This window comes from Dermacentor silvarum, chromosome 2 (genome assembly GCF_013339745.2).
Source record: "Dermacentor silvarum isolate Dsil-2018 chromosome 2, BIME_Dsil_1.4, whole genome shotgun sequence".
Taxonomy (NCBI): Eukaryota; Metazoa; Arthropoda; class Arachnida; order Ixodida; family Ixodidae; genus Dermacentor; species Dermacentor silvarum.
The window spans coordinates 254,281-277,096 of NC_051155.1; the positions used below are offsets into that span (position 1 = coordinate 254,281).

Consider the following 22,816-nt stretch of genomic DNA (forward strand, 5'->3'; position numbering starts at 1 on the left):
GCTCTTTGTAGAGCAGCAGTAAAGAATGCCATACAAACATGAAAAAGGCAGAACGAAGGCTCAGCAGACCAGAGGCCACATGTCCAAGAAACCCCACGTCACAAAACACACCATAGATTCCAACTTTGGTGCGTTTTAGAGAACTGAAGAGAAGGTGCAACTTTGAGAGCCGTTTTCTCAAAACTGTTTTTTCGCCTTTCTGCTCAGTTTCTGGAGCTGATTTCTTCGTTACCGTTTAGCCTATTTTGATTCTGTTTTTTTTGTCACGTTCCTTGGACTACAGTGCAGGTCGAGACAGTCTCGCATTTTTATCTTGACTTTTTATAAATTTATGGCATGGCTATTCGTCCACCCCGAAAGTGTGCTTGGTGCGAAGGTAACTTGAAAAATGACTATATAAAAAATTTGTGTTGCGAAAAAAAAAAAGTAAGACTGTCACGACCTTCAGCACGCATTGAGCTATGCAGTCAATACTCAACGAGCCTTCCATCATGTTTTTTAAGCTCCCCAGGCCCTCCAGAAAGTTCAACAGAGAAAAATTCTGCTCAATAAAATATTCTCAAGGTATCACTCTGAAACTTTTATGGAAGTATCAGGGAGACATTCTAAACATTTGTGCCAATTTTCATCAAAATCCATGGAGAAATCAGGAAGTTGATTTTCAAAGCCACGTCCCCCCTTAATCTCAACGAGATGGCCCATAAGAGCACGCGAAAACTAACCCTCCACAGCGCCGCCTTCACGAATCCAGACCATCTCCGAAAGAACAGGGACGCCCCACTCACATATAATGAGCTCACGAAACACTTCTACCTCAGCCGAAAAGAATTCGCCACACCACATCCCACGCTCAAGAGAGCACAAGCACTCACTTTGAGACTACTTCAAACCATTACATACCCCACACCCAAACGCCTACACTACTACATGGCGGAACGATTCTCCTATACACAGTGCGCGGACTGTAATGAATAACTTTACCTCGAACGAACCACCAATGCCGATTACACTCAGGACCTGGCCAGGTTCGAGGCTGCCATTGGCAGTCCGGATCTGGTTGAACAGCTTTGGGCAGTCCAGCAAGCCCATGACGCGGCCGCGAAGCTCCGTCTTTTGGTCCCGACGTGGGATTAGCCCTCCTGTGGGTCGCCCCATAGCCTTGCAGAACCCAATAAAGCTTTTCATCCATCCATCCATCCTGAAATTGGTTCTTACTGAATACAGTCAACTTCTGAATTTTCTGACTTTGAAGACGTCCAAAAGTTTGGGAAGTACGAAAAAATAAGTGCATGCTTTTTACTGCATAATCTAAAACATGCTGTGTCCCATAAGAATAGCCCCTTTCCAGTTTTCGTATTCTTCACTGCATAACACCACTCTATTGTGGCAAAGCTGACTTTATTAGCTGACTTCCAACTGTATTGGTGATAATTATGTATGTAGTGTTAACTTTATCTACTCTGTGATTAATTCACGCTTGTCTCGCTGAGACCTACGCTTTGATACTGTTTGCGACTCGCTACGACGCTTTGGGGCTGTCAAAGGGCTGTTTTTTGACCAAGAAGCCAGCGTACAGATATACAGAATCCACATATGCTGAACCCCTGTGAAGTCTCGAAAGAAGACCTTGTCTTCAAACATAGCGCGATTACAGTTTTTGTCACATGCCAATAGGAAAAGGCGGCAAAATAGCTGCGAACTACAGAAAGAACCTCTACAAAATGCAGCAATGTAGCCGTATTAGGCCAGTGTTTTCATAATCAGTTTTCATGAATATTTTATCATATGAAACTGATTTAGTTTTTTGCTTTAGAGTCCTTTTAATATTCGTTAACTTGCATGGTGTTGTGCAGCGCAGCCAGCAGCCTGTCGTTTTTAGGGTAGGTTCACTGCTGCTGATGTAGCGCTTCCTGGTGAATCACCTATTTTTTCCCTTAGTCGTTACGATGAAAAGAGTACGTGAACTGAAGAGAAACTAAATTTCGCTTCTTTGTCTGTGCGCTTGTGGAAAATTTAACCTGCTCTGAACACGGGAATGAGTGCTCCAAAATATTGAACGGCATTCATTCCCACCACTGTCTGTGGCTATGACATGGCCCAACTGGGCTGGAGGTCGTGGATTCAATCCCAGTCGCAGTGGCCTCATTGGGATGTGGGCAAAATGTAAAAACGCTAGTGTGACTTCTGACTTAGGTGCTTGTTAAGGAGACGCCAGGAGATCAAAATTTATTAGAAGTGCCTCATAATCAGATTGTGGCTTTGGCACACAAAAGCCTAGTTAAAATTTTTCGCTTAGTAGTAGTGGGCTTGTTCTCCCTACAGGTGATCACCATCTATGGCAACCCTGAGAACTGCTCCACGGCTTGCCAGAAGATCTTGGAGGTGATGCAGCAGGAGGCTAGCAACACCAACAGAGGGTGAGTGGGCACTTGCTTCCACAGCAGGACACCTGTCAACCCTTTCAGCAGACGACGTTCGATAATTGGAGATTTAAAATCTGCAGAGTCAGTTAATTCAAGAAGAAAAAATAAGTAAGAAAGCTACAAAAAAGTTTGTCGGATGTGCACGTAGTTTATCATTCAATGTGTGAATGAAATAGTACTTCACTTACGCAGGAAAATTTTCCTTACCTTGTTAATTTTAGCAGTGAGAAACAGCTCTCAAACAGCCAGCATGTGCGCCAGTAGCAAAAGTGAGGTGTGCATGCCAGCACGCACACTGGTTTGATATTGCGTGCTGTTTCAGTCATGAGCCTGATTGTCCATTAAAAACTTACCATGTAGGGCATCGTCTATGGTGCAGAAAGGGCAAAAGCTGTAGCAGGCTGTATTTAGGACATCTTATAATGAACCCATGATGTCTCAGATGAGTGTGTGCGTGTGTATGCACGTGTGTGCGTGCTCGCACTGCATATAAGCTCTCCCTGTCACCTGTAGCATGCTTCTGGCAGTAGAAGTAAATGCATAACAAGTGTTCGACGTACACGATACACAGCATTTGTTTTTCTGTTGCACACAGCATGCTATGCTGGAGCACTGTAACATGTGGATTCAGGATTAAAAAAAAAAACACATTGCAGCACAGGCAATTTTTGTGGACCACAGCATATCTGATGGTAGGATCATAGGAGCAGGGAAATTGAATGCATGAGCGTGTCTCTTGGCTCGTTGAAGGGTGAGGCTGAAGATTACCTGTTATGTAGACTCGGTGACACATCCAGACGACATAGTACCCAGTTGCCTCATATTATTAACGACTAGAGCTAACCGTTAATTTTCCTAGCTGTGTTTCTCAGTAGCTTCTGCTTGTGCAGGGATGTTCCGTTGAAGATTCTGGCCCACAACAACCTGATTGGGCGCATCATCGGCAAGAGTGGCAACACCATCAAGCGCATCATGGAGCAGACCGACACAAAGATCACAGTGTCTAGGTGGGTTCGAGGGGACATGCAAAAGTGGCATCACTGCATTGTCTATTTGCATTTACAGCCCTTATTCTTGCGTTTGCCACTGTGCATAATGCGACGTTGGCCACATGCCCTCATAACTGCATAGTTGCTGTCCATGATCACGTCGATAGCGACTGTGGTTTTGTTCCAGCAGTTGCGGAAATCAATAGTTTCGTTTTGACTTGGTGTGTGCATCAGCTGCATGCCTTCATAACTGCGTGGTCGTCATTCGTGATTGCATCGATAGTGACCGTAGTTTCGTCGGCAGCGGTTGCGGCACTGTAGGTCTGTTTCGACTTAGTGCATGCGTTGACCGCGTGCTTCCATGCATGTGCACTTGTCATCCACGATAGTGTCGATAGCGGCCATGGTTCGTCCACAGTGGTTGCTGCAAACAGTAGTTTAATTTTGACTAAGTGCAAAGCTGTCGAAAATGAAGAGCACTGGCTACATTGCCATGGACGGCAATGAGCTCACTGGCGGAAAAATAATCGTGATGTGCACGCAATATGAAAAGTGTCTCAGATGAAGATGCGCGGCCGTGCTGTGAAGCAAGTTGTGAAGCCTTCGCCACTGCGAGCGCTAATAAGCCACGAGATGATGAGAATTGCAGCTTGCGCACTGCGTTTTGCAAAACTCATTCATTCAGTAAATAAAACATGTTGACATAGTAAGCATTTAATTTCTTGATACCATCAATAAATTGAAATCTGAATTAACGAGGTTTTATGGCAAAGGGTGACAGAATATGTCAAGCGAGACGGGTGGTCGTGCCACTCAAGAACGTCTGGTACAGTCAGTCTCTATAGTGATCTTTTTGCACCTTAGTGTTTCTGTGGGTCAACGAGTGCACCGGTGTGTGATGCCGATGGCTTTGAACCATGCCCTCCCTCTTGCTTTTCATCCCTGGCAGCCTACACGACGGCAGCGCCCTTCACCTGGAGCGGGTAATCACCATCAAGGGCAAACCAGAAGGCGTGTGCCGCGCAGAGCAACTGGTGAGCGCTAAGCTGCGCCAGTCGTACGAGAGTGACCTGGCGGCGTTGGCGCCTCAGAGCCTCATGTTCCCCGGGCTGCACCCGATGGCCATGATGTCTGCCTACGCGCCACCACCGCCTGTGCATGGTCCCCCTGCGCGGCCGCCCCACTACCGGGGTGGAGGTGGAGGAGGCCCCTACCCGCACCCGCCTACCATGGGAGGGGGCTACATGGGGGGCGCCCCGCACGGTCCTATGGGGGGCTACATGTCCCCTGGCCACGGGGTGGAGAGGGAGCTGGTCTGCCTGTACATCCCCAACACGGCTGTGGGGGCCATCATCGGCACGGGTGGAAGCAGCATCCGCGACATGATCATGGTCTCGGGAGCCTCCATCAAGGTGGGTGCCACGCACATTTCTCGTGCCGGATTAATCGTTGGCATGTAGTCGGACCTCGCTGTAACGAAGAAGCTTCCATGAACATGAACACAAAAGAGCTGCTCACTCGACTCTTTGGTGTGAGAAGGAACTGTGATATGCAGTTGTTGCTCCCCGAACATGCTGAGCAGCTATCCTTCCTTCACGGAAACATTAAATAACCGTAGTTGTGATACTGTCAAGTAAAAGTGCTGTACTAGAGAATTTTGTTGACCACAAAGCATAATATTCCTGTACATATTTCCTGCACAATAAACATGCTTTTTTTTTTTTGTACCTCTGGTTGGTGAAAAAAGTTGAATTTTTTGCAACACCAATAGTATTGTCGTACTTACTCTATTGTACCGCAAGTATTTTTCATGATTTTCATTGCTTCAATTCGGCCCTTTCGTTACATTCGAATTACGGCTTTAAAATTGACCATTTTAAAGCAATTGTTCTAAATCCCGCATTTTTTAGTGTTACGTTGGCAACCGGTACCTTTACGTCTCTATCAAGTCAACCGAAGTTGAAACTTGTTCTTTGTTAGAATCGACACCATTTTCACTGTGCTTGTGACTGGTGTTATGGCTACTGTGCTGCAGTACTCTGTGGCCTTGCCAGCTTATGGCGACGTGGTGCATTCTGTATGACACTCGCTTTGAGAGGCGAGCAGTTTTGATGGCCGAGAAGTAAAGTAAACGACGATGAGTAAAGAGAACTTGTTTCTTCTGTAGTGAAGACGAATGCCCGGCGCTGCAGCCACATCGCCAGTCATCCGGGCAGCGCGAGCTCGAGATTGCCTGAGCCGCTCTGGTTGAGACACGCTGCCAACGCTGCCAACGCTGCCCGCTGCTCTCTTGTACTTTGTTCACATTAGATTCTGCTGGAGGTGCTGCGGTTTCCCCCAACCTGGAATTACGCACCCGAACTCTGCCGTCCGTCATGCCTGACGACCCCAGCCCGACATCCCCACCGGTTACTCCAGCCATCGTATGTGCCGGTGCCCAGCGTCAGCGGGATCCTGATATCTTCTGCGGCACCAATGAGAAAGACGTTGAAGATTGGCTGGAATCGTATGAACGCGCCAGCAACACTAACAAATGGGACGACACCCAGAAGCTCAACAACGCGATGTTCTATCTGTCGGGCGTCGCCAAGCTGTGGTTTCGAAACCACGAAGCTGATCTCCGCACATAGGCTCGCTTCAAAACCAGCATTGCAGACGTTTTCGGCCGCCCTGGCATGCGAAAGCTTCGCGCTGAACAACGCCTGCGCAGCCGATCCCAGCAAACTGGTGAAACGTTCACCAGCTACATAGAGGACATCGTCGACCTCTGCCGGTGTGTCAACCCGACGATGGCGGAGGGGGACAAGGTACGTCACATCATGAAGGGCATTTCCGACGATGCCTTTCATATGCTGCTGTCAAAAAGCCCTGACACAGTTTCTCAGGTCATTGAGCTTTGCCAGAGTTTCGACGAGCTCTGCAGGCAGAGTCTTCTCACACGGCGCCCACCTGTGTCCGATGAAAGCCTCGCGAGCGTGGCCGTGGCTCCTGACATGGACTCCCTGCTTTGCCAAATTAAAGAGTTCGTCCGTGCTGAGGTCGCTCGCCAGCTTTCACTGCTGTCCTCAGCCACGTCACCACCCTCGTCTTTGCCGGCCAACCTTCGCCAGGTCATCCAAGAGCAAGTTTGCGCAGCTCTCCCTTCTGCCCGCGAGACTCCACCGGTGCCGACTCCCATTGCTTTTCCCGAGGTGACTGCACCTCTTAGCTATGCCGAGGCTCTCGCACGGCCACCACCTCAGACCTTTGTGCCATTCCCATCAGCCGTGCCACTGCGTCCAGCCCCTCACTTCGTTCAGCCGCGGTACCCACACAGCAGTGGACAATGGCGCACTCCTGACAACCGCCCAATACGTTTTGCATGTGGTCTACCTGGCCACATTGCACGATTTTGCCGTCGCCGCCCAACATCCTACCGCCGTAGCTTCGACACCGAACCATACGGTTCACCATACCCGTCGTCCTCCGTGCCTCAGAACTCTGGCCAGATGTCTTCTTACTCGGACCACCGCCCTCTTGTTGACCGCCGTTCGCCATCGCCCCGACGTCGCTCGCTTTTACCGATGCGTCGTCGTCCTTCTACGCCGGAACGGGAAAACTAATCGCCGCAGTTCCAGAGGCGAGAACTGCGTCACCCACGAACAGACCAAGGCCTCTCCCTTCTCCGACTAATATTATTGATGTATATGTGGACGGCGTCGCTGCACTCGCCCTCGTTGACACTGGTGCCGCAGTTTCGGTTATTAGTGCCACACTTTGCCGTTCGCTCAGGAAAGTTACGACGCCACTGTCAAACGTATCCCTTCGTACTGCCAGTGCAGACCGCATCACGCCTGCAGCTGCGTGTACTGCTCGTGTTGTGTTCAACGGCCTCCTCTACATCGTCGAATTTTTGGTGCTGTGTTCTTGTTCCCATGATCTTATTTTGGGCTGGGACTTCCTTTCCGCTAACAAGGCCGTCATCGACTGTTCTCGTGCTGAGGTGGAATTTCAAACGCTGTGCCACGCCCCGCTCCTTGACGCTCGTGAACCTGACGATAAAGTTTTTGTTGCCGAAGACGTTACCATTCCACCGCACTCTTCTGCCCTAGCCACGGTGTCATGCAACCTTGTTGCCGATGCCAGCGCACTTTTTACGCCATCTGCCATTTTCGCTCGTCGCAAATGTTCCCCGCTGCCTTTCGCTGTTTTGGACGTTCATGCCGGCATCAGCAGACTGCTCGTCTCCAACCAATTGTCCTGTCCTCTCACTTTGCTTCGTGGGGAATGCGTTGGCCGCGTCCAGTGTGTCGACCCTGCTGCCATCATTGACATGCCAACTGGTTCCACCGCCACTCATGAGGTCGCCGGAATGACCTGTAACCCCGCGCAGGAGCCGACTTCGCCCGATGTTCTCCATAGCTTCATCGCCGACACGTTGACTGTTTCCCAACGCGCCCAGCTTCTACGCCTTCTCGACAAGTTCCGTTCGTCTTTCGACTGCCAGCATGTTCCCTTAGGCCGCACGTCAACTGTTTGTCATCGCATCGACACGGGTACTAGTGCGCCACTGCGACAAAGACCTTATCGTGTATCCGCGACAGAGCGCCATGTCATCGATGACCAAGTAGCTGACATGCTGAAGCGCGGCGTCATTCAGCCTTCGGATAGCCCCTGGGCATCTCCCGTTGTTCTTGTTAAGAAGGACGGATCGATTCGATTCTGTGTCGATTACTGTCGTCTTAACAAAATAACTCGTAAGGATGTTTACCCTCTTCCGAGAATTGACGACGCCCTTGACTGTCTCCAAGGCGCAGAGTTCTTCTCTTCTATCGACTTACGTAGCGGCTATTGGCAAGTCCCCATGGCACCCGAAGACCAACCTAAAACGGCCTTTGTAACACCAGATGGCCTATATGAATTTCGTGTCATGCCTTTCGGGCTTTGCAACGCCCCAGCCACATTTGAGCGTATGATGGACAACCTGTTGGTGGTCTCAAGTGGAAAACGTGCCTGTGCTACTTAGATAATGTGGTTACTTTTTCGCCCGATTTTCCCACCCATCTCTGTCGGCTGGAGGAAGTGTTACAGTGCCTAACTGTCGCCGGCCTTCAGCTCAACCTGAAGAAATGCCACTTTGGCGCAAGTCAGCTCACCATCCTTGGCCATGTCGTATCTAAACACGGTATTCTTCCTGACACCGCCAAGCTCCGTGCAGTTGCTGATTTTCCCAAACCTTCCTCCGTACGAGAACTTCGCAGCTTCCTTGGCCTCTGCTCTTACTTTTGCCGCTTCATTCGGAATTTTGCGTCCATCACCGCTCCCTTGAATCAGCTTCTACGGAGCGACTTGAACAATTACGCCTGGTCCCCTGCCTGTGACGATGCCTTCCAAGAGTTGCGTCGTCTATTAACATCGCCGCCTATACTGCGTCATTTCGACCCGAGTGCTCCGATCGAAGTACACACTGACGCCAGCGGTGTTGGGCTCGGCGCTGTGCTCGCGCAGCGCAAATCTGGTTTCGACGAGTACGTCGTTGCATACGCAAGCCGCACCCTCACCAAAGCAGAGACAAATTATTCCGTTACGGAGAAAGAATGTTTGGCCATAATCTGGGCACTTGGTAAATTTCGACCCTACCTCTATGGCCGCCCCTTTGACGTAATTACAGACCACCATGCACTTTGTTGGCTGTCCACATTGAAGGACCCCTCAGGTCGATTAGCTCGCTGGGCTTTGCGGTTGCAAGATTTCGACGTGCGCGTTGTCTACAGGTCTGGCCGCCGCCACACCGACGCCGACGCGCTTTCCCGTTCGCCCGTGTCAACCGTAAGCGATGCCTGCCTCTCTGCCGTTGACCACGTACTTTCGTTCCCAGTAGGCTGCGACATGGCTTCGCAGCAACGCAAGGATGCCTGGATTAGTGCTCTTATCCGCTTCCTTTCCAACCCGTCGACTGTTCCTCCACCTTCTCGAGCTTTGCACCGTCAAGCTTCGCACTTCGAAATGCGGGATGGACTTCTCTATCGCCGGAATTACGTCTCCGACGTCCGCAAGTGGTTGCTCGTCATACCGCGACATCTTCGTGGTGAAATATGTTCTGCCTTCCACACTGACCCGCAGTGTGCACACGCGGGTGTCTTCAAGACGTACACCCGGCTTCGCTCCAGGTTTTATTGGCGTGGCATGTACACCTTTGTATGCAAGTACATTCGGTCGTGCCCTCAGTGCCAACGCCGCAAGGTTCCTTCTCAGCATGTCTCTGGTCGACTACAGCCAATCCCGTGTCCTGCCAGGCCCTTCGATCGCATTGGGATTGACCTCTATGGACCCCTTCCGAGCACGGCTTCCGGAAACCGCTGGATAGTCGTCGCCATCGACCACTTGACGCGATACGCAGAAACAGCCGCTCTGCCTGCTGCCACAGCTCGTGATATCGCATCCTTCCTACTGAAAAACTTTATTCTCCGTCACGGTGCACCTCGCGAACTTTTGAGCGATAGAGGACGTATGTTCCTCTCCGAAGTCGTAAACGCGCTCCTTACTGAATGTCGCATCGTTCATCGCACCACCACCGCCTACCATCCTCAAACTAACGGTCTGACGGAAAGATTTAACCGCACCCTTGGCGACATGCTCTCCAAATACGTCGCCTCTGATCACACTGGGCTTCTTCGATTTTCGGCGTTCTGGCAGCCCGCTGGCAGCCCGCTGGCAGCCAGACGGCAGCCACCTAGTTCCGGTTATGATAGGAAGTCACGTGAGCTGGAATCCCAAGACAACCCGGAGCTACCCGAAGTTTGCAAAATCGAACGCCGGGACAGCGCTGGCCGCGGGATAAATGTAAACAAGCTACCAACATGGCAGCGACCGGCGTCGGCGGCGCGCGCGCGGCGTAGTCGGCCCGTTTCTGCGTTGCCACCGTGAAAATATACAGCTGTGTTCGGGAAAACCATCACTTTTGCGAGATTTCGCGCGGCTGGGCATCTCAATTTGCACAGCGTGACAAACGGCCTTCGACGAGTCCGATGCCAAGACGCAAAATCGCACGTAAATAATTGCGAAAAAGCGATCGCTCGGGGATGCCTCGAGGAGGTCGGCCACCGGCGACATTTGAAGTCATTTGACAAGACACGAAAAAGCGGGTACGTCATTACGCGTAAAATTTTGTGCCGATCGACATGCTTGAATTCGATTTCAGAAAGTTTGTTTCGGTTGATAGTGCTCCTTTCAATTCAGCTCCTGTGCTGAAGGAGCTGGAGCTGCGGCTGGCGCATGAAAATGCACGCCACCTGTGACCATCGAAAAGCTTTATAATGAGAGCAATAATTAACCTAATATACGCGTGGCCACTACTCATCTCAGTGCATTCCTTTAACATCAACGGCAGTTTCGAGCTGCCACCCAAGCATACGACGGATAGACGGAGCGAACGTGGGCTAGCTGCGACGCCTTCGCTATATATCTGCAGAAAAATTATATCGCCGCATATACGCGAGCGATGTGAAAAGGGATACCACTAGAGAAAGTGAACCGAAAAGGCACCGCGATGTGTGGGAATTGAGCGTCTACAACTTCGCGAACAACTTGCGCGGAACACGATGAAAATACGATGCAAGCATAATCGACAGCGCCCACGGTGACAGCGCCGCGCGCGCTGTTTACGGCGGGGAAGAAGAATTCACGGCATACACACACACACACACACACACACACACACACACACACACACACACACACAAAAGAAAGTTTCAAATGGTTCGCCGCCGCTCGTATGGCACCGCCTCGCAAGGCGGAACGGTGCGTTAGTACCCTAGTAAGATAACGCTAGAAGCAACGCAATCAGCGATCCACGCACCGCGCCGACGAGTACGGGAGACGAAGTCCGAAACCACAACAACCGGGGCGGCGCGCGCTCGACGCAAGCCAGGAGCGAGGTGAAAGTCCTCAAGCGCCCGCGCTGCAATCCGTCGAGTCCCCACAAAGATGGCGGCGAGCGCTCATCGCCTCTTTTTGTCGTCTGCTAGCCAGAGAACTTCCAGAGAGCAGCCAGAACAAAATCGTCCTGGCAGGTTCTGGCAGCCCGCGGGTAGCCAGAACCGTCCAGCCCGAGTAAAACGAACGCGCGGCGGAAGTGCGTCACGCGGTCGGCGGAGCAACCCGAGAAAAAACGAAGGCGCGCTGGCTGGCTCTGGCAGCCCGCGGGTAGCCAGAAGTGGAAAATCGAAGAAGCCCACTGATTGGGACCTCATTCTGCCATTCATCACGTTCGCCTACAACACTGCACCACAAGCGACCACAAACTTTTCCCCATTCTTCCTCTTGTACGGCCGCGAACCTTCGACTACCCTCGACACCATTCTTCCGTACAGACCCGATTCATCCGAATGTACACCCATCTCTGAAGTTGCCCGACGCGCCGAGGAATGCCGTCAACTCGCCCGTTCCTTTACAGCCGTTGACCAATGGCAACAAAAATCTCGACGTGACGATGATCACACGCATTGTCACTTTCTTCCAGACTCCCTTGTGTGGCTTTGGGTTCCTGCCGTTCCTGCTGGCCTCTCATCCAAGCTTGTATCAAAATATCAAGGACCCTACCGTGTTGTAGTGCAGACATCACCTGTGAACTATATTGTCGAGCCTGTCACGCCACCTACGGACCAACGCTGTCGTGGTCGTGAAACCGTCCACGTACAACGCCTGAAGCCGTATTAGGACCCCTTGATTTTATGTTCACCATGAGTCGCCAGGATGGCTCCTTTTCCGATGGGGGGTGATGGTAGTGAAGACGAATGCCCGGCGCTGCAGCCACATCGCCAGTCATCCGGGCAGCGCGAGCTCGAGATTGCCTGAGCCGCTCTGGTTGAGACACGCTGCCAACGCTGCCCGCTGCTCTCTTGTACTGTGTTCACATTAGACTTCAAATATTGAAAAAATATATGGTTTAATTCACATTTTATTTTCATTATCGAACTTGCTTCGAAATTGAAAATTTGATATTTGCTCACCCATAAATTTTATGTGTGTTAGCTGCCCTAATTTAATAATGAACTGACTTTGGATTTTATGGACATTTCTTGTTAGATCATTCTCGATGGTTCTCAGTTTTTCTGTGTAACAGTGACGTGCTTGTTTCGAGCTGACTGTCACTTTAGTGTGCAGGAAAAGCTGCGATCATGCTTGTCCTGTGCCTTCACAATAAAATAAAGGACTTTTGTGTCTATAAGGGCCTTAATTTTATCTCTTCTTTGTGCCACTCAGGTTGCTCAACCAAACAAGGATGACCCTGCTGATGCTCACGAGAGAAAGGTCACGATTGTTGGAACTCCGGAGTGCCAGTGGAGGGTGAGGAATATGTATCTAGTCACCTTGTATGCACAACTGTGCACATCCTATCAATGTTGTTTGGCTGTATTCTGTGGCTTAAGAGAACTTGAGCCATAAAGGCCGTTTAACATGCAGCAACTGGAGTGGAGAGATTTTTGTTGAAAGCTTTCACATGCATTGTGGATAGCACGGTTTCCATTAGAGTTACACCAAAGGTTGCTGATGCTCATAAAATTCTCACTTGTATGGTTAGACTAAAGAAACCTGGAAAAGAGTGCAATGTTTGCATATTATTTATTTAAATATAAGATAAGTGGCATGCTTTACAGATCTTTGAAAGGGCTGTACGTTTAGGAATTGCTTAGTTTGCAACTGCGGAGACGCTGTCACATGTCATAGAGTTCTGCAGAAAAGGTTTTATTTCGACCGCCTTTGCTGCCGCCCGGCCAAAAGTGCGTCAATTGGTAAGGTGGTCGCGGCGGTGCGACCACCTTGGCGGAACCTAGTTGCGGAGAGCTGCAACAGTCGTAGTTGCCGAGTGAAGGAAATCCCCACATGTGAAATGTTCTGTTTGTGTCAATTGCATTATATTTGTGCGTTGGTGTTCAATTTCCGACACTGCATCCCAAGTTATCTGTTCATGGCTTTCTTTAATAGCAATTGCACATTGTTGCATGCCTCCTCTTGCCTGCTGCATGAGTTTGTGCACATTGCAAATTTTGGTGCTGGAAACCGTATTTGAAATACGTATGTTTTGTACCCAGAGCAAACGTTGACTGATAACCTCTGTCAAGTGCACAACTTTAGTGTTATGTCTAGGGAATACAATTTACTTGTTCATATCATTTTTGAACACTGCAGATTGTACTTCCCAATGAGTGTGCAGTGAATTTTCACTCTATCCGTGCTTGTGGTTATTGTATGATTCGATATTCCGCCTAATAATCTGCTTAATTCGATATTGCAGTTAATTTGATCCTGACCAAAGGTCCCAGCTGGTGCACATGCATTGATATGGGGCCAAACTTTCGTTATTTTGAACCTAATTTTTGGCCTTCACCGGATAATTCAAACTTCGCCATTCAACAAGCACGCGCCTCACCCCTATGGTGAACCCAATAACGGCCCTTTAGTGGCTGCGTCCATCTTGACAGAGCTTGGGGACAGTGAATGCGTTGAACACAGGTCATTTCCCGTCGAAAACTTTTATTTTTGGCCCTTATCTCGAAATATTTTCAAGCAATTACCGTGGCTCACAGTGTATGATTATCGTATTTACCCGATTCTGATGCATGGCTTTTTTTCTTCAAGAAAATTGGGCCGAAAATTGCCTGCACGGTGCACTCAGACACGAAACCAAAGCTGCCTTTGTGGCATAATGTATGCTTTACTGCATAACATAGAAGAAAATTGGGGTGAAGATACCCTGCATAACGCTGCTGTATTGAGGTGAAGTTGCCGTTCAGGAACCGGCAATAGGCAACACAACGTGCTTTACGAGCTTCGAAACCTTTGGTGAGGAATGATTTTAAAGTCGGTATCGGCCCCATTGCTGACAGCAACGAATTCTTTAAATGAAAAACACAGCACTGAACAGCATGGAGCTTGGTAGTGAACGTCGAAGCAGCTAGGCCTAGTGTTGGCGTGGTGGTGGCTTCGATTAATTCGTTTCGGACTTGTGGCCATGGCAAAAAGTTGGGAAAATCAAACAGCGAAGGGTTCCTGCGTCCGAAATTTCAGACTTCCTTATAGATTGACTCTACTGGATATGTGGCAGTGTCACAAAGGCGTCCGAATTATCGGGCAGTTCCGAAAAATTGGTCGTTGACTGCATTCTTTTGAATGTCACAAAAAGCAGACACCACACGGAGAACATGACGCACACAAGCGCCACTAGTGTGATTGTGTCCTGCTTTCAGTGTGGTGTCTGCTTTTCGTGCAGTTCAAAAGAATGTTTAGTAAACTGCAGGAACTTGCCCAAAAACAAATCCTCAAAGCGCCCGTTTAATTTGCACGCCAAGGCACTGGCATGCGCAGCCGGGAGCTGGAAACATTGAGAAGCCATGGGTGACATTGGTGTGGTGTTGATGCTGCATGTGGTAAAATGGGGTAGATTGCTGGTGCAGGCCTTTGTTCATTGCTTCATGTTGCTCTGATGCAGGCACAAAGCATGATCTTCAACAAAGTTTGCTACGAGGGCTGTATGGGCAATCCGGATGGTACCCTGAGGGTGGAGATTTTCGTGCCTTCCAACCAGGTGGGGCGCATCATCGGCAAGGGTGGCCAGACGGTGAGTATCATATAAACGGCACTCAGTTGTTGCACTGCTTACTTTGTTGTAGCTTGGTAGGAAGGAAGAGTGTGTAATTTGAGTGGGCTGTGCAGCTCTCTGGCCATCTTTGTTCCTGTTGGATGTTCATATTTTTTTTTCCTAGTTGCAAGCAGTGACTTCTGGCAGGCCCCTCTGTTCTCGGGCAACGGAGTCTCCTGTCATTGAGCAGTAGCTACTATATCAGCCTCTATTCTCGGATGGTCACTTTCGGGGATACAGTAGCCGACCGATTTTCCGGACTTCGCAGGGACTGAAAAATAGTCCGAAAAACCGAACAGTCCGAACAACTCATGCATCCCCCCCCCCCCCCCCCCTTAAGAAAAAAAATTATGAGGCTAGAGCGGCTTAAAATGTCGCAGTCTCGCCCAAAAGGTGGAGCATCGATTGCGATAGCAAATTAATAGACAGCTATACCAAGTAAGGATGTTAGTTTTGTCGGCCGTATAAAGTTGTAAATACAGTGGAATCTCAATGATATGACTCTCACGGGGTCACAAAAAATATTCGTATTAGTCGAAATTCGTATCATCGAAACACAATTAAAACTAGCTAAATTAAAGAGTCGGAGGTGAACTCACTCAGGCACACGCACGTAAAAAGCATTTACATTATAGATTACTTATAACGCAACTGTTTATAGTGCAGAACTGGCTACAACGCGGCCTTTTACGACTCCCGTTCACCCTCCCATAGAACTCCATGTACAGTGGAATCTCGATACGAATCTCATGGGGTCACGAAAAGTATTCGTGTTAGCCGAAATTCGTATCATCAAAACGCAAATAAAACTAGCTAATTTAAGGAGTCAGACGTGAACTCACTCAGGCACACACACATAAAAAGCATTTACAGTATAGACCACTTATAACGTAACCGTTTCTAGTGCAGAACTGGCTACAATGCGGCCTTTTCAGACTCCCATTTACCCTCCCATAGAACTCCATGTTTACGCATACCACTTACAGTGCAGCCGCATGAGACGAAATACCGGTTATAATACGGCTTCCGCGGGAAAATCTCGCCGACAAGGGCGGTAGCGGCAGGCTTCTCAGCGAGGTGTGCCCACCGATAGAAGAGATCAACGAGGGCGATGCGGAGGAGGAGCATGAGAGGTGGAGCACGAGTCCAAGGGTGATAAAAATGTTGCCGCGCGCTGTATGTGTGAGTGAAGGCGCGCGGGGGACGCGCGCCTTCACGCAGAGCGACCGCACAGCGGAGAGCAAACACGACCATCGCACGAAAGGCCGTGGGGGTATGGGAGGGAGGGGTGACGCTGTGCTGCGGTACCAAATGCGTATCTTGCAACCGGGCATAAGGGTAACTGGCAACGCAATCTCTCACACGAAAGAAGCAAAGCGGGAAGGCAGCGCAGCAGGGAGGGAGGGGGGGGGGGCTTCTACTCTGCCAATGCGTTCTTGTACTCTGCGCCTGTGCCGGGGCTGTCGGTGCTGTTGCGCGCACCGTATCTTGCAAGCGATCTCCACACGGCTGTGACCTTTGTATGCGCTGTGCTTAAGCCGCTCAGTTTTCGTTGAAGCGATAGACCGCACGAACCTTCGCTCGCTGCGGCGGCCGTGCTTCCCCACGCCTGCGTGGGGAAAAGCAACAATAGCGCCACCGCTTCAAACTCTTCGTGCCCAGTGGCGGCCTCCGTGCTGTCCGGCGCCGTGTCCGCGCCCCCGCACCAAAATAGAAAGGGAGAAAGCGCGTGACTGCGCGCTGTTCTCTTTCGCGGCCGTCGGTGGGGCGGCGTTTATTCGTATCAACCAACGCGGCTTGAAAATCGATTCGTAACAACCGTTCTCTATCACGTTGCAAAGTAATGGGGCTCGGCCGGGACCACAGAAAAATTCGTATTAGCCGTGATCATATCATCAAGATTCCACTGTATACGCATACCGCTTACAGTGCTGCCGCGTGAGATGAAATACCGGTTATAATGCGGCTTCCGCTGGAAAATCTCGCCGACAAGGGCCGTAGCGAGCACACTTCTCAACGAGGTGCGCCCACCGATGGGAGAGGAGATCAACGAGGGCGATGCGGAGGAAGAGCATGAGACGTGGAGCATGAGTCCAAGGGCGATAAAATCGTCGCCGCGCACCGTATGTGCGAATGAAAGCGCGACTTCCGTCACGGCCGGGCGTGCCAGTCGAGCCCGGCCCTGCTTCCGTCGCGCGAAAGGCCGGGAGGTAGGCCGGGAGGGGGCGACGCTGTGCTGTGGGGCACCAAATACGTATCTTGCAACCGGGCGCAAGGGTAACTGGCGACGCAATCTCCCACGTGAAAGGAGCACAGCGGGAAGGCAGCCCAGGAGGGAGGGAGGGGGGGGGGGGCGGCTTATACTCTGCCAACAAATGCGTTCTTGTACAGTGGAATCTCGATGATACGAATCTCACGGGGTCACGAAAAATATTCGTATTAGCCGCAATTCGTATCATCGAAACAATTAAAACTAGCTAAATTAAGGGGGGACGCGAGGATCAGATCGCGAACATCGCGAGAAAAATCTATTTTTGAAAACCACACGTTTGGGTATCTGCAACGCCTAATCTATGCTGCATCACAATGGTTTGGCTGAAAACGCACTGAAAGTGCCCGAAAAAGTTTAATTTGTCAGTGCACAGGGCGAGAAAACAGCTTTTAATCGCGCAAAATCACCGCAGTTCACGGAGCCATATCTCGTATTTCCAGCCACCGAGCGCCGCCATCTTGGTATTGTTCGAAAGCTCAAAGTTTCGCCGTTCCGTCCGTTGTAGCCAACTTGTAACAAACGCACAAACACCAAAGAAGCGCGGGTCTGCGATAGGTACTCACACGGGCCCTCTGATAAAAGCGGGCCTCCAATTGGCTGCCGTGCTGAAAGGCGTCTCTCCAATGGTTGCTGCTGTGGCAGGGGCAAGATGGCAACCGCAGTTGTCTGCTTCGTAAACCACACCGGCGTCTTCACTTGACACACAGAATTCGGATTACTAAGAAGTCCCAGGTTAGTGATGGATCGTCGCTCGTTGGCAAATAAACTTTGGACAAAGCATGCCTTCAGAATACGGAAGCGCTCCTACGGCAAGAAAAATACGGCGATTAGCGGGAGAAGCGGAGGAGCACCCGACTGAACGAGCGCAACCTTGCATCGTGGATTACGTGCCGCGCTATCTTGCACCGTGTGACTCCAGCAGCGAAACCCACAATCGCCCTGTGTCATCGGCACCGATAACGCAGCCGACGGAAGACGTGCCAACGGAGGTTCCCGCGCCTCGGCGTATGGCCGCGTGAATCAGATGAGACGCGAATCAGCTGAGATCGTATCTCGGCAGACATAGCTCGCTGCGACTAGGCAAAATGGCGCAAAAAAGAACGCGGCCCGAAGCACGGCAGCCACTCCGCCCGATGGCACGCGGAAAAGGAGGACTTTGCGCCTGTGCCGGCTGTCGGGGTTGTCGCGCGCACCGTATCTTGAAAGCGATCTCCACACGGCTCTGACCTTTGTATGCGCTGTGCTTACGCCGTTCAGTTTCCGTTGAAGCGATAGACTGCGCAAAGCGCCAAAGCAACAAAAGTGCCACCGCTTCGAACTCTTCGCGCCCAGTTGCGGCCTCTGCGCTGTCCGGCGCCGCGTCTGCGCCTCCGCACCAAAAGAGAAAAGGAGAAAGCGCGTGACTGCGTGCTGTTCTCTTTCGCGGCTGTCGGTGGGGCGGCGTTTATTCGTAACAACCGTTCTCTAGCACGTTGCAAAGTAATGGGGCTCGGCCAGGACCACAGAAAAATTCGTATCATCCGGAAATTCGTATTAGCCGTGATCGTATCATCGAGATTCCACTGTATGCGCTTACTAACTAAATAAGCACGGTGTCACGCGCGCACAGGTTACGTGACATCTCGCTCGATGACCGCGGAAACTCGTTAAAACGCTGGAGTGAAAAGCGTGCCAGAAGCAGCAGGCAAATTGACCTTCGCGCTGTCTATTCTCTCGCTTCAATGCGAACCTCGAAAAAAAGAAAGAAAAAAAAAACTGCGCACACGAAGCTACTGACACTCGGCGCATGCCCTTTGTACCCATCGCACATCGCGTTGAAGATGAGTCCCCCGTGGGCGCACACTTCGGCAACATAGCAGATCGCTTTCAAGATACGGTGCATCCGTTAGGTACGGTGCGTTGGATACAGTGCCTCCTTTCAAGATACGGAGCTCTGTCGGCAGCAGCCGCAAGAGCTGAAAGCAGTTCCCCACAGTCTCCATCGCCTTCTCCCTCCCTGTGCCCCGCGAGCGAACGAAGTCTGCGCGCTTCCGGCCGCCTTCCTCTCTCCCGTGTGCGTTGCCGGCTCACCCTCGCAAGCTTTCACCCGCACACAGCATACGGCGCAACCGAAACTTAAAAAAAAGCAAAACAAACGGATTCCGCTTAAGTGATTATGACGATAGTGCTGAGCTGACCGAATATAAAAGCAAGTGCCCATTTTCGGAACGTTTTGTCGGCCAAGGAAGAGCCAACGTTACTAGAGTAATCTAGTAACGGTGGGAAGAGCGGGCATGTACCCTAACGGTACATCTATGAAGTCCGGAATATCCAACAAGTCCGAGTCCGAAAAATCCGTCGGCTACTGTACAATTGAACTCTGCAACAATGGAAGCCAGAGGCATTTGCCAGAGTGCAATATTCTCGTATCTCTGGCAAATGATCGTAGAGGTTAATGTGCTTGGCATCTCTCGACAACAAAACTCTGTTGCTTTACTGCAATCCGAGTTACGTTTAGTAAACATGTCTCATAATTTCGGTGGTGTATGTGTTTTAAACGTTTATACAGCCAGTACTCTTAGGACTGCTTACAGCCAATTTACATTCCCCATAGCAGTGTACAGTTAACCTTCATTATAACGAAGCCGCTTTACTCGAATGATCACTTCATTCGAAACTTCTGCCAGTCCCAACCAAAACGCATGTGTTTTCAACCAGATTACTTGAAGCATAGGTACCGATGGGCTCTTCCGCATAGGGCGAACTGGCAAGGGCCGCTCGCTGTTGATAACGCCCGAGCGCAGCACTGAGGAAAAGGCTGCGTGATGGAGAGGCTCAGGGTTGCTCGCTTGCTTGTGTGGTGCGAAAGGCGCCGAGCGTTGCCGTGAGTGCACACCCACTCATCGCTGATAACATGCGTGCGCAACATGGAAGAAAAGGGTGCGCAAGCATTGCTGGCGACGGAGAGGCTCTCTCGCTCGCCCGGCGCAGGGAGCTTCACTTGGTGCAGTACGTGCCGAGTGCCGCCGTGACTGTGCACCGCCATGGCGTTGTGGCCGCCCTGCTGTGGAAGGGGTGCACAAAGTGTGCTATGAAACAGACAAATGTTACTCTGCACAGCGTTCTGTGTGCCCAAAGTTGCCCGAACCAAAACGCACTACTTCTTCTGTGCTTGCGTGTGCGTGCTTAATCGGCCGGTGCAGGCTTTATTAATGTGCGGTTTGGGGATTGCTTCGGTATGTGTGCCTCGCCTGTGCTTTTTGTGGTCTTCAGTTGGAAATCGCTCCGCCAGTCCCCGCGTGATAGTGTCTGACCTTAGAATAAATTCTTTTAGTACGTGAGGTGGAAAATTGTGAAATCGCAAAGCAACTCTGCGTACCTCATTCAACATTGTCAACTGTGCCGAAAAACAATGAAGCCGCACTGGACTGCTTCGGTAAGAGCTTCTCAACTAAGCGAAAGTGCAACTGGGATTCCAAGTACAGTAGACTTCCGTTATTTCGACTCCAGTTAATTTGATCCCGACCAAAGGTCCCGGGCGGCACCGTTGCATTTCTGTGGGCCCGAACTTTCGTTATTTCGCTCCTAAAATTGGCCTTCTCCGGATAACTTGGAACTTGGCCAGTTGTGCACGTGCCTGACCCCTTTAGTGGCAATGCCTGTCTCAGCTGAGCTTAGGGGGACAGTGAATATGTTGGAACACCCATCATCACCCATTGAAAACTCTATTTTCAGCCAGCCCTAGCAAGATTTTCAAGCAAAAATTGTGCCTCACATACCAGATCTGAAATCAGTTCCGACCTCTATTGTATGGCTTGTCATTCACAACAATTGACATCCTCTAATTGCCATCCCACAACTAGAAATCACAAATTGCTTTTTAATTTTGTGTCGTATGCTCAGAAAGCCCTATATTGTGCCATAAAGCTCTTGGTTTATTAGTGGCACGAGCATTGAGTGACTCTTGTTTCTTGCGTAGCACTTCCGGTTCGCCTCCCAAGACGACCGGGGATGAAATTCAGAAAATAAAAGAAAAATAATAGTGCAGTACAAAATTAATGGGTTTCATTATAAATGTGATATCAGAGCATTAGTTACAAGTTCAGTTACTGAAGTGTGTGGAATAATTAGAATAAGAAATCACTGATTACCGCACACCAATTCACACAACAGCAACGCTGAAATGCGAGTGCCATTAAGAGACACCTAAGTCAAAGATTGGGGTCGCCTATCGTTCTTTTTACTGCATAGTAAGCATAAGAAAAGAAAACCTAAACTGCATTAGGCCTGTTGCCTTACAAATGCCTTTATCAAAAGGTGAATTATAAAAATGTTTATGGCATGCAGACAAAAATGGACAGCTTTGCAGCAGTCCTCAATGCCTCCGGACTTGTATGCGAATAGCAGAACAATTCTACCTTCATTATTTGTGAAATGGCGAAGGGATGAGTGACAGCAACTGCCCGAAAATTAAAAGCTGTGAAAACGTTGCCCAAAGTTTTGTCAAAAGCACTGCAGGAAAGCCTTATCTAGGCCAAAACATGCAGGGACAGCGCTGTGAGATCACAATTTCTTTGCATTTTAGTGCAGTCTGACATTTTTTAGCATAATCATGCAGCTTATCCAGTTTCAAACTCCTTGCAATCTTATCAATAGCCAGCAATCGCACTTGAGCACCCAAAACAAGTGCCGAGCCAGTTATTCAAATCTGGCTCGGCCAATAGGAGCTCTCTGCGTGCGCCACAGGACTGCAGTGAAGAATCGTGACACTAGTTTTCCCTTTTCGTGATCACTTTCTTGCTTTTATTTTCGGGTGCCTAAATACGGCGCTATGGCTATCTTAAGCTCCGATCTCGCCTGTTTGCGGTGGTACCAAGATGGTGGGGCGGCGCTGCGTAGACGGAAAGCCGCTTGATCCGCGGTGCGATCGAAGCCCGATGTTCTCACTTTTTTATGACAGCACAGTAGGAAAAGTGCTATTTTCTTGATTTCTACCGCATATTTTGTCGCAGTATTTCACCGCTAGGTAAAAGCAAGTTCGTGGATTTCGAAAAAATAGGTATATCACTCGTAAATTTTGACCAAGCTGGACCATTTCAGTTGCCATGTGCCCCCTTAAATACTACATATCATCATGGCACAAAACTTTGTTCATTGTGTGGGTTGTAGGTTCGAGAGCTTCAGCGGCTGACACGTGCGCTCATCAAGCTGCCTGAGGAGAGCCAGAATGCCAACACCGAGGAGACCCCAGTGCACCTTCTGGGCGACTTCTTCAGCACTCACGTGAGCATGCTAATTTTTCTCGATGCCCACTTAAATCCACATTTACACCTCAGAATTACTAATAGGGCCTGTCTTACTTGAGTGAAGGTTGGTTTTTAAGGGGGGTCACAAAAACCGAAAATTGCGGAGATACCCAGATTTTTGGGAACTAGTACATGTTTCGGCATATATAATGCCTAATCTACGCTGTATCAAAACAGTTTGCCCCAAAATGCACTTTAAGTGTCTGCAATTTGCAAAACCAGTAGTA

The 22,816-nt window shown here is 50.0% G+C and overlaps 1 protein-coding gene across 1 annotated transcript in view; it reads left to right on the top strand.

Moving 5' to 3' along the window:
- The window catches only part of LOC119441279 (insulin-like growth factor 2 mRNA-binding protein 1), a 53,501-nt gene that overhangs the window by 24,109 nt on the left and 6,576 nt on the right, over nucleotides 1-22,816 (top strand). Inside the window, exons 8-13 of the mRNA XM_037705902.2 lie at nucleotides 2,323-2,417; nucleotides 3,314-3,430; nucleotides 4,362-4,824; nucleotides 12,656-12,739; nucleotides 14,883-15,011; nucleotides 22,453-22,566. Coding sequence (XP_037561830.1) covers nucleotides 2,323-2,417; nucleotides 3,314-3,430; nucleotides 4,362-4,824; nucleotides 12,656-12,739; nucleotides 14,883-15,011; nucleotides 22,453-22,566 — 1,002 coding nt within the window. The remainder of the gene's footprint in view (nucleotides 1-2,322; nucleotides 2,418-3,313; nucleotides 3,431-4,361; nucleotides 4,825-12,655; nucleotides 12,740-14,882; nucleotides 15,012-22,452; nucleotides 22,567-22,816) is intronic.